At 41.0% G+C, this 17,659-nt stretch overlaps 2 protein-coding genes across 2 annotated transcripts; both read right to left on the reverse strand.

The window, feature by feature from the left end:
• Positions 1 to 11,039: 11,039 nt before the first annotated feature.
• On the reverse strand, positions 11,040 to 11,690 carry LOC127333226 (putative ripening-related protein 5). The gene has a single exon (XM_051359571.1). The coding sequence runs from the start codon at positions 11,688 to 11,690 to the stop codon at positions 11,121 to 11,123; it is 570 nt and encodes a 189-aa protein (XP_051215531.1). The 3' UTR covers positions 11,040 to 11,120.
• A 4,782-nt stretch (positions 11,691 to 16,472) lies between these two features.
• On the reverse strand, positions 16,473 to 17,105 carry LOC139833013 (putative ripening-related protein 4). Its single transcript, XM_071823060.1, has one exon. It carries the CDS (start codon positions 17,103 to 17,105, stop codon positions 16,512 to 16,514), a length of 594 nt encoding a protein of 197 aa, XP_071679161.1. The 3' UTR covers positions 16,473 to 16,511.
• Between the last annotated feature and the right edge of the window lie 554 nt (positions 17,106 to 17,659).

Consider the following 17,659-nt stretch of genomic DNA (forward strand, 5'->3'; position numbering starts at 1 on the left):
CGCGGGCGCTATATAGTACTACTCCGTCGAGGGAGCGTGGGAGGTGGAAAGGCGGTTGACTTGCGTTGCGGTGCGGGAGGGAGGGGAGGCTTGCAGGCGAAGCGAGAGCGATGCGTGTGCGCGTGTCGGTGTGGTCTGCGCGTGGCGCCGGGAGCTAGGAGAGGCGGGACCGTGAAGTCTCCACCTGCCCCCAACGGCACACAGCCACTCCGCGTCGCCCCGGCAAGAGCTGCGGCTTTCCGCTCGCTTTCGCGCAGGCAGGTTCGGTGAGCGGCGCCGCGCGGCAGTGTCCGGCAGCGGCGTGGGCACGTCTGTGCCCGGTTGGTGCGATGGCGCGGGGGAGAAAGCGATAGCGGTGAGGCGAGCCGCGTTTTCTATTCCCCGCTGCTTCTTTTGGCGCGAGCGAGGAGTTGTCGGGCGCTCGATCGATCCATGGCCAGTCAGATGGGGCGCACGATGAACTCGCGGAAACGGGCCGCGCGTGTCCGGCAGTGCAGTGGGGACTGTAGATTCATTCGGACGCGCCTCTGCCGCGCTCAGCGGACATGCTATCCAGCTGCCCATCTGCTGGTACCATCACACGGTATCGTCGTGCGCATAGCTCATTTGTGCCTAGTTTATGAACCCGAAGAGGATCATAGCTATTTTGGATCTCCAGCTCCAGTAATTATCAAAAAGAAATTCAGGAATCATACTTACAAGTTCCAATTTTTTATTTGAAAACCATTTTAGACCTTGTCAATGATATATGGTACACGCATTCAAAATTCCTTTTGTTATGGGCTACATAAAAATGACAAACTTTTGAAGACTCTAAAAATATGCAGTGCCCACTATACTCAGACCCTCACTTCAGTATTTTTGTGTAGCTCAAAATACAAATTAGTGGAAAGTAATTTTTTGCACGTTTGCGGCTACTTCCGCATTTTTTCAAACTAAAAAAATGTGAATTAACTTTAAGAAAAACGACGACATCTTTAGAGTCGAGAGCGAGAAATCTCCACTCAGAATCATAGTGCTTGGAAATTACAAGCAGGATCTCAAAACTCTAAGAGAAAACGCGATCCAGTCCCTAGTCCTCTCTGCCGAATCAGGAAGACCTCCTAGTTCGGGCACCACCACTGCCACCGAGAAACATGCCACTTGGGACGGCATCGACGATGGGTCCCGAACCGAGATCAATGAAGATCCTCACCTAGAGGAAGAAAACCCGTGGAAGATCTCCGCTTCCCCTGTGGAGTGGTTCCCATGAGCAACTTCCCACGGTCTAGCTGGAGGAGAAGCTGAGCTTCCTTTCTGAGCAACTTCCCACGGTCTAGCTAGAGGAGAAGCCGAGCTTCCTTTCTCCACCTGCCTATCACCATGACCGTGAGGCGGGATCCAAAAAGTCTGCAGATCTCCACAATATGTAGATAAGCCATCAAGCTTTATTGAAGGGGATGCAGGTAGGCGTCGTTCCTCGCCTTCGGCTCCGACCTCCGGAGGTTAGCAAGAAACCACACCTCCTACACCCTCTCCAAGGAGCAGCCGCATTCTTCATGTAACATTCCAGTCACTCCCGAACCGACGGTAGTTAACCAGCTCACTAGGTTCTCTAGACTAGCCCCACAAAATAACGCATATCTTTTCTGCGCACTTTTATCTCATTTGTGCAAACATGGAATGAAATTTCCTCCTAATTCACCCATTCTCAAATTGTTTTAGGCCAGAAAGTTTAACTTTAGAGTTTTTTAAATAAGATGTAGCTTGCGTTGCTCGTTCACTCGGCGCTTCTAACAAAAGACGCATCGCACGTCTAAATGGTGGTTGGATGACACTCGGCCCGCCGGATGGTCGAACTTGTGTAGCCGTAGCTAGCATCTCACGACTCGCGTCGAAATGGAGTACACGGCATCTAGATTGTTTAGCACAGTTCCACTTAATTGTGCGCGGCGATGATTAATTATTTCCATCGACACGCAACCCAGTGTAGTTTGATCAGTCGGCCATACATAGCTGCACGGCACGTAAGGTAAAAGCTTCATTAGCTACCTCAAGTTTCTAGTTTCTGTGATTTGACGACTGAATTGGTGTCGTTTTTCTTCTTCTTTTGTGGGAGAATTGATTTCATTTCACTGTCTTCGCATATCTCTGACTAAATCAAGCTAGATATTCCTCCAGCTTCATGTGTGTTGGGCTGGTTGATCGACGCCGGTGACAACCTTGACAAAGACAGTGGTGAATAAACAAGCCCAGCAAGGGGATGTGTAAAGCATAAGTGCGATAACGATGCCCGCGATTATATAATACGAGCACGTCCTGATGCACCTAATGAGGGGTGTAAAGGTAAATGTGCTCATATAACTCATACTCCTTTGCTTGGATCAGAAAAACTGGCATATAAGTAGAATCTAATGAATTGTTTTGGGTGGCCGCTAGGAACTTTGTCTTTCAATTACGACGTATTCATATTATGAACCCCGTTAAAAAAAATCATATTATGAAAAAGTGGTCCCATTTTTAGAGCGCCATAGCAAAAACCTCTAGACAATACTCACACGCCCTACTTTTGTATTTGTAGGACTCTCTGGGTTTCGGATGGATACTTATAACTTTTGTCATAAACTAGCACATTGGCCCTCGCAAATGCGAGGGCATGATCTTTTGGCGGGTTGAAAGTGTTCTATAAATAAAACATTATTTCGATCAAAACTCGTTACTCCCAATTTTCTACAAAACATAGTTTTTTTTCTACCAAACTAAATTAATCCATAAATGGAAAATAATAAGGTGTATCTTCTACGGGATATAGCCTAAACTATTCTAATAAAAGTAGGAGTTTTAGATGCGATGCGAAACATATATAATTGGATGCAGATGTTCCGATCTCCACCGATCATAATAGCTAAATTTTCTACCGAGAGAAGATCAGATGAGAATCCAATTAAACTATGTTTACAAATGTACCGTTAACAAATGTTCTCTCTATCTAGAAACATCTAGAAATCAAAAGCTAGGACAATTCGGGAAGCTCAAACAAACCACCTACTAATAAATAATATAGCAAATTTGACTAACTAATTTTTGTGGCAACGTGCAAAAATATACCTTTTACAACTGAGATACACGCATTTATTTATTAATTCAGCTTTATCATTATGTACATCCAACAACAACCAATCATACTAATACGTTATTGTGCTCTCATAATTTGTAATCCCATCAATTCTCCAAATTCACCACTTTAGATGTGAACTATGCTTAAACATCACTTTACGCACTTAATTAAGTAGAAATGAATTTGTAAATATTTAAAAATATATGTTGATGTGCTCCTTCCATATATTTGTATTATTCGTAAAACAATGTTCAAATCTTACTATTATCGTAAAATATCTTAAATTTATCTAAATTTGGATGTATCTAGAGACTAAATATTATCTAGATATATTTAAATTTAAACAAACATAAAACATTGTTTATGGAACGCATTGAGTAAATGAATGTATTGGTCTCACGTGCGGTGCACCGTGTCTGAGAAAGAGAATAATAATCCGATGGAAAATGATTGCTTTCCCCCGGGGGATCCACGCTCCACAGCCTCCTGGTCGCGCGTCGTTGATTTTTTACATCGTACGTCCACCATCCCACGTCGCTGCCAGCCTAGCACAAGGAAGCAATCAAACCGGGACCACCCACGTTCTCCTTCATCCCCATCTCTTCCACATTTTTTCTTCAACCAGATCCTGGTCCCGTGTTCCAACCATGGGCCGCCGCCTCCTAGCCACTCGCCGGCAACGCCTCCCGATCGAGCCACGCGACGCCGCCTCCTAGCCGCTCTCCGGCGCCACCTTCCGAGCGCGTGCCGCCTCCCGAGCCACGCGCCGCCGCCTCCCAGCCGCTCGCTGGCGCAGCCTCCTGAGCCGCGCGCCGCCGTATCCCAGCCGCGCGATGTGTGCGCCATGGAGCTGCTGCGTGAGGCCGCCTGCCAGAAATCCCCGCTCTAGCTCCACTTTGCCGACCGCCGGCCGACCTCCACCACTTCGCCCTGTTCCCCGGGGGTCGCCGTCGACCTCCACCGGTCAAGCTTCGCTTGGACCGCGGACATCCTCGACGCGTGCCCGCAACCGCTCACCACTAGCCAGATCTGGTTTCTTCACGTCTTCCCGCCTACGCCCTCCGCCATGCCCCACCTCTGCAGCGGCGCGACCCCGTCTGGGCGAAGAAGATGACCCAAGGCAGTGCTGCAACCCGAGTAAACCCGTGCTACAGTACCTCCATACGCTTACCCAGCGCATCTCCAGGAGGTTGCTGCCTTAGGCCTCCGATGTTGCTACCGGCGGAGTCCAGTTTTGCTAACTTAGACCTTCGGCGTTGCTATCGGCGGAGGACAGATTTTTGCTACTAACATATGAATAAATATTTTGCTACCACATTTTTACTTTTTTGCTGCAATTGTAAAATATGTTTGCTACTGGGGTCTCCGGCGAGGTCTCCGGGGAGTTCCCCGTCGATGTCTTGACGATATCTATTTTTTGCTTCAATAGCATAATTTTTTGCTACGTGGTCTCCGGCGAGGTCTCCGGCGAGGTCTCCAGCGAGCCCAGCCTTTTTATTTTCTTTTCTGAACAAACCGTTTTTTGCTTCAGTCATTTGCTGCCGGGGGTGAATTTTTGCTGCCGGAGGTGTTTTTTTTGCTACATGCAAATCTAACCGTCAAAATGGTTGATCCGACGGCTGGGGACCCGGGGGCTGGGGAATCAGATCCCCCGGGGGACACCCAGCAGTTTCCTAATCCGATCGCACACCACACCAGCGTTTTGCTCAAGTCTCCCTACTGGGTAAAAGTACAACCTATTTTCTAGCTAGCTAGTGTTTACAGATTTTTTTTTTTAAATAGCCACAGCTAGAGTCCTATGCATTTACGTTTCTTGGCATTGTAATATGATTGCAATCGTGAACATGAAATCTATAGATCCGTTTTATTCTAGCGTAAGCGTACATACATAGCAGCTAATTGTACCCGAATTCCCTGGCTGGCGCTCGACCGCGCAGGCGATCTGTTTTTCATGCGCGCTCGCGCTAAGCGCTAGTGCTCACCTTGCATTAATTGCGTTGACCGGTAGTTTCCTCGGTCCCCACACCATCAGTCGGCTTTTGCTTGGCGCTTCGCGACAAATCGCGGCAGCTGCGTCCCACGCCGCGTACTCCAAGCCCTGCATGTTTGCTGCTGTCGGCAGCTGTCTGAGACTAGCACTAGTACTACTGGCCACTTGATTGTACTATTTGCATTAAACGTCAAGATGTTTAGACTAGTCACAGTGGTTACTACCTTCATAGTGGTTAGTAACATCAAAGTAGTATTATATATTTCTTCATTTATTAGTTTATAGACACATTGTATCTTGGGAAGTGTGATGTTAGACTAGCCACAATGGGAGTATCATAAGTAGTATCATGCATGCCATGTTGGCAAAAATCTGATGTGGCACACCAATTAATGAGGTGAGAGATGAGAGTGGTATCATAATATGATACAGTATCATAGCACGTAAAACTAGAAAATTTAATGATAAACACATCATGTACACAAATTTGCATTGAGATTGTACAAAACATTAAATATGATGATACTATGATATTATCTTATGATACTATGCATTGTGGAGGTAGTATCATAAACTAGTATCATGTGCATGATACTAGTGTATGATACTTCCCATTGTGACTAGTCTTACAGTAACTAGCTATGTTACTCCATCCTCCTCTCTCCTCATTAACTCACTGTCACATAAGCAAATTTGCTGAGTTGGACACTTAGTTACTAGTGAAGTTACTCCCACTATGAGACTGCTCATAGTGGGAGTAACTTAGGTAGTAACATCACACATTTTAAGGTGTTTTGGTGACATGGCATAGGAATAAATGAAAAAAAAGAGGGAGGTGGTAACTAGCTATGTTATCATAACATCACACACCCCAAGATAAAATGAGTCTACAAACTAATAAATGAGACTTTGCATGATACCATCTCTAAGTTACTTTCCACTATGAAGGTAGTAACATGGACTAGTAACTTATACATGACACCACCTTATGTTACTCACCACTATGAGCAGCCTGAGTAGTCTTAGTTAATCCGGGAGCTAGCAATAGTTGCATGCATGTGGGAGAGATTACTACTCTATTTTCCCTTTCCATTTCAATTAATTTTTTTCAATTCTCTTTTCTCAATTCCCTTTCATGTTTTCCATTTTTTCTTTTTTGTTTCTACTTTTGTACAAAAATTTATGTTATTTGGACTAATTTTTTAATTCCCTTTTTCGGGCTAGTGGACTTTTAGAGGGGAAATAACGGGTGGGGAAACCACTTGCAACTGAAATGAACTACCACTTGCAACTTAAATAAATATCATTTTTTTAACTTAGTTAGCTTTTTGGGTCTCTAACTTCTCATATTTTACCATTGATAAATAACGAGAAAAGAATTGATATCTTTTGATCTAAACAAAGTCACAAAATATTCTAAATGAAATTAGCTTTTCGGATTGATATTTTTTCACATTTACCGTTGATAAATAACAATAAGAGGGCTTGATAAATTGTAACTTAAAAAATTCATTAAAATATTCTAAATAAAATTAGCTTTTTTGGGTCAATAAATTTTAACATTTACCGTTGATAAATAATGGGCATAGGGGTTGATAAATTGTGAGCAAAAAATGTTCGCAAAATATTCTAAATGGAATCAAGTTTTCTGGTTGATAATTTTTCACATTTACCGTTGATAAATAATGGGTAGATGGGTTGATAAATTTGAGAGCTAAATGTGTGCCAAAAATATTTTAAATAATAATATCTTTTTGGGTCGATAACTTTTCACATTTACTGTTGATAAATAACTAGCAGAGGTGTTGATAAAATGTGAGCGAAAATGTCCCCGAAATATTCTAAATAAAATTATCTTTTCAGGTCGATAAATTTTCATATTTACCGTTGGTAAATAACTAGCAGAGGGGTTGATAAACTGTGAGCTAAAATGTTCCTGAAATATTTTAAATAAAATTAACTTTTCAGGTCGATAAGTTTTCATGTTTACCGTTGATAAATAACAGGGAGAGTCGTTGATAAATTGTGAGCTAAATTGTCTCGCGATATTTTACTTATCCGAAGTTTGATCGTCGGTATCTCCATACCTAGTTCAATCTCGTTACCGATAAGTACTCTTTACTCGTACCGTGATATGATATCCCTTGTGAATCAGTCACATGCTTGCAAGCTAATTGGATGTCAGGCTCCCGATATTCCTCCTTGTTCTGGGTGGACGCGCCGGAGAGGAGACAGCCGTCGGGGGTTGGAATGGGGGGAGGTGGTAGGGCGGCAGCTAGGGCTCCCCTCCAGCGCCCCAGGTTATTGAACGAGTGAGGCTCGGAGGGAGGTGGTCATAGAGGGCAAAGGGGATCAGCGAAAAGGGTAGCTCGCAGGAGAAAGTCAGGAGAGAAATGGATGTGACAATTCCCATTTCTACAATTCCCTTTTTCAATTCCTTTTACTTTTGTGTCAAAATTTATATTTTTTGGACAAATAATAATTCCCCTTTTCGGGCCAATGGTTTTTGGGAGGGAAGTACGGGTGGGAAAAATCACTTGCAAGTCAAATAAACTACCACTTGCAACCCAAAATAGCTCCATCTTTTTTATTTGAAAATGATGTCACCATTGTTAGGAAAGCGTTATAGTTATCCAGATGTTTATGATGTAGTTATAAATTGTGAGCTAATCATCTTCCCAAACAATTCTAAGTAAAATTAATTTTTTTGGGTCGATATCTTTTCACATTTACCATTGATAAATAACGGATCGAGGGGTTGATAAATTGTGAACTAAACTTTTTTAGGTTGATAACTCTTCACATTTCCCATTGCTAAATGTTGATAAATTTGAGAGCCAAATATGTTTTCAAAATAATTCTAAATAAAATTAGTTTTTCGGGTCGATAATTTTTTACATTTACCGTTGATCAATAATGGGCATAAATGTTGATAAATTGTAAGGTAAAAATGTTCCCAAAATATTCTAAAGAATATTAGTTTTTTTGGATAGATATCTTTTCACATTTATCATCGATAAATAACGGGGTGGAGGGGTTGATAAATTGTGAGCTAAACTTTTTGGTTTGATAACTCTTGACATTTACTATTGCTAAATAATAAACAGAGAGGTTGATAAATTGTGAGCTAAAATGTTCCGAAAATTATTCTAAATAAAATTAGCTTTTCGGGTCAATAACTTTTCACATTTGCCGTTGATAAATAATGGGCAGAGCGGGTTGATAAATTGTGAGCTAAAAATGTTCCCATAATATTCTAAATTAAATTATTTTTTTGGATCGATAACTTTTCATATTTACCGTTGATAAATAACTGGTAGATGTGTTGATAAATTTAAGAGCTAAAAATGTCCCAAAGATATCCTAAATAAAATTAGCTTTTCGGATCGATAACTTTTCATATTTGCCGTTGATGAATAACTAGTAGAGGGTTTGATAAATTGTGAGCTAAAAATATCCCAAAACATTCTAAATAAAATTAGCTCTTTCGGGTCGATAATTTTTCACAATTTAGCATTGTAAATAACGGATGAAGGGGTTGATAAATTGTGAGTTAAAATATTTATTAAATATGAAAATCTCTATTCTTAGCGGAGTTATTAAGATTGGTATGTTTCACATTTACCCTTGATAAATTGTGAGCTAGAAAAGTAGTAAAAATATTCTAAATAAAATATTTAAAATTTTAAGATTTTTTATCTCATATTAAATACAAAAAATCGTCAATGACAAATCTGAACAATAGTCGAGTGACCTTATGAGTTGAGGGAATGTATCCTGTGCACCCAAGCAACTCATGCACCCATGCATCTAGCTCTGATTGAGAACTTTAAAAGTTTCAAAAAATTCTGACAGAAAGTTCGGGAATAGATAGTACTAGTATCTAACATGTCACAAAATTTAAAGTCTAAATTTGAAACACAACTTCAAAATAAAAAATGACAAATTTGTTATGAATAGTGATAATGGGCTAAACTGAAAGCCCAACTTGCATTTGGCACTATTCATGGTCAGGTTTGTTTATTTTGTTTCTTGATCTCTATTATGAATTATGATTTGAAAATTGGTGACATGTTAGATCTGAGTACTATCTGTACACATAACCTTGGCTTTGATTTTTTTTAAAACATTTAAAATAGTTAACAGGGGCTGGGTGCATGGGGTGCATGAGTTGCTTGGGTGCATAGGATACTTTTCCTATGAGTTGAACCGTTTACGTGTTGGTTAGTTGATTTTTCTGGCGTAAGGAAAGTTCACTTTTTTAATTTTAGCAGGTTGAGTATATAGTACAAAAGACGAGTGTCTGTAGTTCTGACATGAAACATTCGTAGGTTAGGTGGTCCACGCTCTGTTGCGCGGGCGGAAGGTTGCGGTTTCGAAACCTGAGTGATCGCAATTAATTTTTGCCCGCGCGTGAAAGGCGAACGGAACAGGCTGGAAAGGGAAAGTATGGAATAAGTGGACCACCTTCATTTATGGCAAGGAAAAGTGACCGCTGACAGGTGAGTGGGCGGTCGACCGCCAAATAGGGGCGCCCAATTGTACCATCCTAGGAGAGACGTACATGTTCATGCGAAATAATAGGGAATATGTTGAAGGGCGATGGCACGTTAATTATCTCTTTATCATTAACCGTGGCAAATACGTTTCATTACTAGCTATCCGACACGTTAAGTATGTTACGTAATTTTTAATGCATAAGTTAATCCTAATCATAAAATTTATATCTAACTGTCACGGTAATTTAGATGATGTGGATTAACGTAGTGTCTCTGTTATACATCCTTATTTTGCTTTTAGTATATAAATAGATTAAGTATTTTAAAGTTTCATCACCTTTATGGGAAAAGTAACAACATTTCACAATTTCAGTACAAGTAGATCTGCATTTAAATGTAGTTCTATATTATATAAATTTAATATGATATATGTTGCGACTCTTTTCAATAAAGTTAGTCAAAGTTTAAAGTTTGTAACTTAGGTGAAGAACTAGAAAATACATTTGAGGACGGAGGGAGTATCACTAGTAGAAGACGGATCTTTTGTTCTAAGCTGCAAGGAGCACTAGTGCCGGCTGTGGTTTGATTCGGGCAATAGTCCCGATTCCAACGTCTAGAACGCGCGGTCACATCTAGTCTCGGTTCGCTAGGGACCTTTAGTTTATGATTATTTTGTAGTCTTCTATTTTTTGTGTGGTTCGTAAATGATATTTGCTATTTGTTTAAAAAATCTTATAGAAATTTTAGAAGAAGAAAAATTCTTAGTAAATTATCGTTCCTACTTGTACTATTGTTTCCGGTTTTGCACTATATTTATATGTGTTTGTTTTTTGTAATTGACACAAATTTTATGAATAAAGTAGTTTGTTCTTTTCCTATATCACAGTCAAATAAACTTGGGTGTGAGCTTAATCATGTAGGATAGACACAATGTTGTATAGCTTTACATTTTCTCTAATCACATATCTTCAGAATAAAAAAAATCAAAAGGCCCTTAGTAACGTGATGTTGGAGGAAACACATGCAATACGGATCCTACATATTTTCTCCGTGCATTAATGTAAGATGTTGTTAAAATAGACTAGATACAAAATAAAAAGAGTAAGCTTACACACTAAAAATAGACTAGATACAAATAAAAGTGAGTGAACCTACAAAATAACCAAAACGTCTTATATTTCTGGATGGAGGGTGTACCTCATGACACAATGGGACGAGATCGGTCAGCCGAATCTTGTTGCCCCCATGGCTGTTGTGTCTGACAACTCAAGTTCCCGCTTAAGCACTGTTCGCACAATGATTGCATGCACTTACTGTATCTTCTTGTTGTTGTTTAGAACATAATTGTTTAGTTGCTTTACTGTAAATAATACCAAATTAATATCTTATAAGTGTTATTGTAAATAATACCAAGTGACATATATGTACAACACCACATTTATATTGCCACACATGCCACATATACATATTGTACTACCGGGGTACATGTATCAATCATATGCAATCAAATAGTAATACACAATGACACCGCGATTTACTCTTCCGACCAAGTGATATCCTCCATGCCAACATTCTGATCTAGACCGAGGGCGTTCCACACTGCTGGTGATGCGTCAACGATGTTGTTGTCACAAGGCGGCTCGTAGTTATGCTCGCCATCGCAACCATAAACGGAGTCACACTCGTCCACCACCTTAGCATACACGGACTTGTCGTTGGCGGTGATCTTGATTTTGTGGCCGCAACGAACCATCTTCTTGAACCAACCCGTGGAGAGCGCGACGACCATTTCCTTGTCACTGTGGTAGGCCTTATCGCACTCCGACGGGCCACCACCGTCTTTGCCCTTCTCGAAGCTGTTGAGTGTGAGGACGGCCTTCGTGGACGCGGTCACCGGTGGCGAGCAATGGTATTGTGGGTACCTTTTGCCATCTTCGCAGCAGTCTGGGTCATTGCTCCTCTCGCAGTTCCCTGCTTTTCCCGGGAGATAGCCACTGGCGTGGCAGACGCCGAGGCTGGGGCGAAGGGAGGATGCAACGTGGGAAGCCGTGAGGACAACGAGGAAGAAGATCGACACAGTGGCCGCGGTTGAAGCACCGGCCATCCTTGTTGGCCTTGCTCTCCTTGCTCTCTTTGCTTGCCTTTACTCTCCTTCTCACTCAGTCAGTGGTCCTGTTCTTGAGATCTTTGCTTTGGTTGGCTTTGCTGTTGGGTGCTCTCGTCGTATCATCGTATGGCGTTTTATATAGGAAGGAGGATAGTTGTGTTGCCAGTTGGTTGTGCCTGCCACGGCAATCCGTTGCCATGTTCAGCTGAAACTGCACGGACTTGGCCGGCGATTTGGCGTGCCCTTACAGACAGAGTTAGAGCAATTCCAATAGTATAGCCAACTGCTGGCTATAACAAGATGATATATCAATTGTAGTCATCATACAGGTAACATGTACAATAGTTGGCTATAAAAATGTAGTACTTTACTAATATATGGCCCACCTTTCACTCTCACAAAGTGCCTAGGAGCACGTGCAAGAGCTAGCTATTGCATAGTAGCCCATCTCCCTTCTCTCTCCTATTCTCTCTCATCCAACTCATCTAAAATATATTATTTAATGTCTTATAGTCAGCTGACTAGACTCTATTGTACTTGCTCTTATGGGAGCTCCTAATCATCGCTAATCATCGCTTTAAGCGATGGTTATGATGGGGTCCGCGCCGGGATACCAATCCTGGGAATAAGGTGGGCTCGGCCCATTTAACGTGCCATTCCAGAAATAAGATTCGATCCCTTCGGGAATGCTCATGGTTCACGTATCGGTCAGCTGCTGCACGTGCAATATTTATGTTTCTTCAAAAATCGAATTACTTTCAACATTGACCATTTTTGAAATTGAACAGATTAAGAATTTGAACAAAATTAAATTTGAACGATTTTCGAATTTGAACAATTTTAAATTTGAACGATTTTCGAATTTGAACAATTTTAAAATTGAACAAATTTAAATTTGAACAATTCTCGAATTTGAACAATTTTAAAAACTACACAATTTTAAAATTTGAACGATTTTCCTAAAGGAACATTTCTTTAACCTCAACGTTTTTTAAAATTTCAAATTTGAACAAATTTATAATACAAATATTTTTAAATCATAGAAAAAAATCTGAACAAATTTCGAAATCAGCAAACCAATGCAGCAAAAACCAAAAAGAAACCACCAAAAACCGAAAAAACCTGAGAAACCCCGAAAAACAGGAAAACAAAAGGGAAAGAACCAAACCTGCTAGGCGCTAATGGGCCGGCCCACACTGTATGTCGCTTGAGCGGGAGCGATTCCCTCCCGCAGGCAAATCCTATACACCGACCAGGTCGGCCGCTACCGCGCGCCGCACACCCCCCGCGCGGGGTATGGGCCGGCCTGGTCGGCCCAGTTCGCCTCTTTTTCTGTTTTCTGTTTTTCTTTCTTTCTTTTCTTTTTTCTTTTTTCTTTTTTCTTTTTTTCTTTTCTTTCCTTTTCCTTTTTTATTTTCTGTTCCTTTTTGTTTCTTTTTTTGTTTTGTTCTTTTTAGTTTATTTTTATTTTTGTTCAAATTTGAAAATATTTCAAATTCATCAATTTTTCAAAATTGGAAAATGTTCAATATTTAAAAAAAAATTCAAATTTTAAAAACGTTCAAATTTTAAAACCGTTCAAATACAAAAAAATGTTCAAATTTGAAATCCGTTCAAATTTGAAAAATGTTCAAATACAAAAATTGTTCAAATTATAAAAGCGTTCAAATTTGAAATCTGTTCAAATATATAAAGCGTTCAAATTTGGAAAAATGTTCAAATTCGAAAAATGTTCATAACTAAGAATGTTAATTTTTGGAAAACATAAATTTTACAAATTTTAAAAAATGTTCAAATTTAAATTATGTCCATATCCGAAAATGTTCAAATTTCGAATAAAATTAAATCAAAATCTGAACATTTTTAAAATTTCCAAAATTTCGAATCTGAACTGATTTTGAAATTTTGTTCTCCGAAATATATTTTTAAAAGTTAGATATTGAAAAAGAAAAATATTAACAGAAAAGAAACAACAAAAAAAAGAAAAAAAACGTACCTACTACTAATGGGCCGCGGCCCAACCAACCGGCCTGGTCGGTGGGGTGTGCGGTGCCCCGTACACGCCGACCAGGTCGGTGTACAGCATCCCCCCTCCCGCATTGAGCGGAGAATAGGGATCGCCCAGAGTTATTATTATCTCGTTGAATAATGTGTTGTTAGATGGGCCAAAAGATATGATAACAGCTGAGCCGCTAGTCCGGTGAGTACGCATTTTGATGGTGTTATCTTCTCGTTTTCAGGATAGCCCGTGTCTCTGAGACTTCCCGGCCATTTCTCTTCCGGCCCATACTCTCCCTCGTCTCTCGTTCGTTTTCCTATTTTCCGAGCACGGCCGCCCACGACCCTGCTCTGTGACTCTCCCCTCGCGGCCGGAGCAGGGAGGCCGGAGAGGCGGAGACCTAAGTCACAGGATACTGCAGTGGCGCCGCCGTCCTACTGACGCCCCTACGGCACCATTGGCGTTTGCTCGATGGGCGCCGGCCCTAGCGGTGAGTACACATTCTGTGTGTTCGCTAGATTTACTCATGTGCTACGAGTTCGATTGCTATCCCTGTGTGCCCCAACGACACTACTTCCTCCTATTTCATGGTTCACCTTACTGATGCGAATTGCCTGCACCGACTTAGTCCGTATTGTTGCAGTACCAGTCGGCGTCAGTACTATTGCTAAGCACACTGCTAATTGGTTTGGCAGAATCCATGTTTCTTTAATAGGCTACAGATTCTGTCCACATATCTGGCGTGGCGCTATATAGAGCTAGAGACTGCTATAGGTAAACTATATTTCAGAGATTCCAATGCCACTGGATTCTTCTAGGCGTGGCCGTGCTTTACCGGTTTAACTTTACATGTAACGTGGTGTCCATTTTCTTAGTTTCCTCAACCCAAACGTTTTGTTCTTTAGCAAGAAATTTCATGTGTACTTGCGTTGCGTACAGATGGTGTTCCGTTGCCATCTCTCACTTTTGCCCGTATCCCCGTTGGAGATGGAAGTTGCAATATATTCTCTAATGATGTGGATTCCATTGCTACTCACTAGTCACTACTAGATTTTGATATTAGCGATGGCTATTTCAAGTATTCCTTCCGTCCATAAAAAGATGTTAGCAATTTGTCTAAATTAGGATGTATATATACACTATAAGGTGTCTAGATACATCTAAATTTAGATAAATTTGTGACATCCTTTTTTGGACAGAGGTAGTAAAATAGTTGACAAATGACAATTAATTTATTTTACTTAGACTGAAACTCCTTATGAGTTTGTGCTGTTCTACTGGCGAAAACATGCAGCGATCTCTAAAAGTTCTTTAATTTGTCCATTTTGAAGTGCTGGATTGTTCCCAGAGACCTTGCTTTTGGTACAATCTATTTGATTTCACTACTAATGCCATTATCAGATAGAGGCGTTGAAAGTTAACATTGTCCATGCCTGATGGCTGATGAGTTTTCTAGATGGATAGATAAAACTAGGGATACTACAGGATAATCTTTGAGTTAGGGGGATTGTGCAACTGCACATTTGAGAAGTGGATTATTAGATTTCTCAACAGATGCAGATGAGTAGTTTGGGCCTTTTAATTGCCTATTTGGCTTTCTAGTAAAAGCCAGACTGTGAGGGCCTTTGTTCCGAGAACAAAAACTGGAATGTGCTGCAGAAAAGACTTAATTTTATGGTATTCTGGTTCTTCTTTAATAGAATATAGAAGATAGCAGATGCTGAAATTATCTTTATAGTATTCCATCTGGAAGATAACAAAAAGAAAAAAGTGAGTCTATCGTCCACCACCTGTTCTTAATACCTACTGGAGTTTAAACTTTTTTTTTCTGAAGCCAGATTTCTTAGTATTATATTTTTTAACAGAGTGTTATCATAGTATTATTTGGTTGTTTTCCAGACAATTCACTGTGATGTTTAGATTATGTAGATAACCTTGATGTGCTGATAGGGTATATGACTTCTGATGCCATGCCAGATAGTTGTCTGGTTGATGCCATGAGAGTATACTAATTGGTGCAGTGGTGCTGGTACATATACCAGCAGCATTTGAATGCATATTTTCTCTCCAATTTCAGCTACCAATTGTTGTATACAAGTACAGAGGATAGTACAGGCGATTGGCCACTCCGGGTCTTTGTTAGACGAAGATTTTTTTTGGACTGGTGTCCAAGGATGTATCTTGTCTTTGTAAAAGTTTCTTTAGTACCTGATATTTGACTTGATGTTGTGTGATTCTCTTCGAAGTTTTTGTTTCAAGTATCTTGTTTCGCCGCACAAGATCAATGCCTTCACCAACTGGGTAACATACAAAATACTGGTTTACTATTTTGATTAACTGTATGGTAATATAGATATAGTAGAACTGCTTGTTTTGCGAAAATAACAAGAACATAAATTTGCCTGAAATAACAGATAGGGCTTACTTAGCAGTTGCTCCATTGCCAAAGGGCGCACACACACGCCGGTCTGCCTGCCTAGTTATGCGTTATATACACGAGGAGCAGGTGCTCATCACTGAGAGTAACATTAGACACATAATACTGGTGCATTATTTTAAAGTATAATTTAATGGGAATACAATAACACCCATAGTTTTGGAAATTACAAATACATAATTTTGCTTGAGATAGCAAATACAGCCAAGAGTAGCGGCACACACACACAAACCCACACGCACACAAAACAAGTGTGGGGCAGCTGCTCCATCACCGAAAGTAGCATCACACACACACACACTATATGCTTTATATAAGTGACGAGCACACATTTTTCCTGTAAACCTCCAAGTGTAGAGTAGCACGACATGCCATGATGCGCTCACACATCAGACCAAGTGATCTTGAATTCTCCGATGTTCTCGTTGAGCCCCAGCGCCTTCCACACCGCCGGTGACCCGTCCACGATGTTGTTCCGGCATGGCGGCTCGAAGTTGTGTTCTTTGTCACAGCCATGCGCTGAGTCACACTCGTCCACAACCTTGGCCAAGATGGACCTCCTATTACCGCTGATGCGGATCATCTTGTTGCACCGGCGTGTGCCGTCGAGGCGCAACCACCCAGTAGACAGCGCCACCACCCGCTCGCTGTCCTTGTGGAAGTGGTCGTCACAGTAGGATGGCCCACCACCATCGCCCCCGCGGGCGAAGCTGTTCAGTGTCAAGGTTGCTGCTGTCTTGGAGGACACTGGGGGGGAGCACCTGAACTGCGGGTAGTGGTGACCAGCAATGCAGCAATCAGAGCCGTTCTCCTTGTTGCACTTGCCAGCCCTGCCATAGAGGAAGCCACTGATATGGCAGCGGCCACCAATGCGCTTGTGCCTGTGCTTGTTGACCGTGGACGCTGCGACGCCATGGATATGAAGAGAGATTACCTGCAAGAGAGCAAGCACGGCTACTAGTTTCGTGTTAGCCATGCTTAGGTTGGCTATTCGTCACCTTACTCCTGTGCGCCCTTTGATTGAACTGTTGCTGGATTCTTAAGTGTGTATGTGTTGGGTACTTTTTATAGAGCTCAGAAATCAGAAATTGCTATGCAATTTCACGGTGACAAGTTCTTGCTGAGTGGCTGCACATATTTGGCATGGCATGAGGTATCATATAGAGCTCCTGGAAAAAACAATTCAGCGATTCCTAAGCCACTGCGTGTTTTTGTCACTGAACTATACCACTGGTTTAATTGGGCACGTAACATACTGTCTCTTTTCCTGGTTTGTCAATTCCAAGGTTAGTTTCTGAGCAAGGAAGTTGATGTGTACTTGTTCCATCATCATCATCACCACATTTTTTCCTGTAAATGTTGAAAACTGAAATAATGAGAATCACAATATTAATCAGTATTAGCATTGTTATTAATATTACTATTTCAATAGAATTATAGTTGAATAATTATGAGTAACTCAATTTACTATTGAAACTAGCATCTTATGGTTTTTGTAAATTTGTGTTGTTCTACAGTTGTACTGTAAAA

The sequence above is a fragment of the Lolium perenne genome, chromosome 1 (genome assembly GCF_019359855.2).
Source record: "Lolium perenne isolate Kyuss_39 chromosome 1, Kyuss_2.0, whole genome shotgun sequence".
NCBI classification, from domain to species: Eukaryota; Viridiplantae; Streptophyta; class Magnoliopsida; order Poales; family Poaceae; genus Lolium; species Lolium perenne.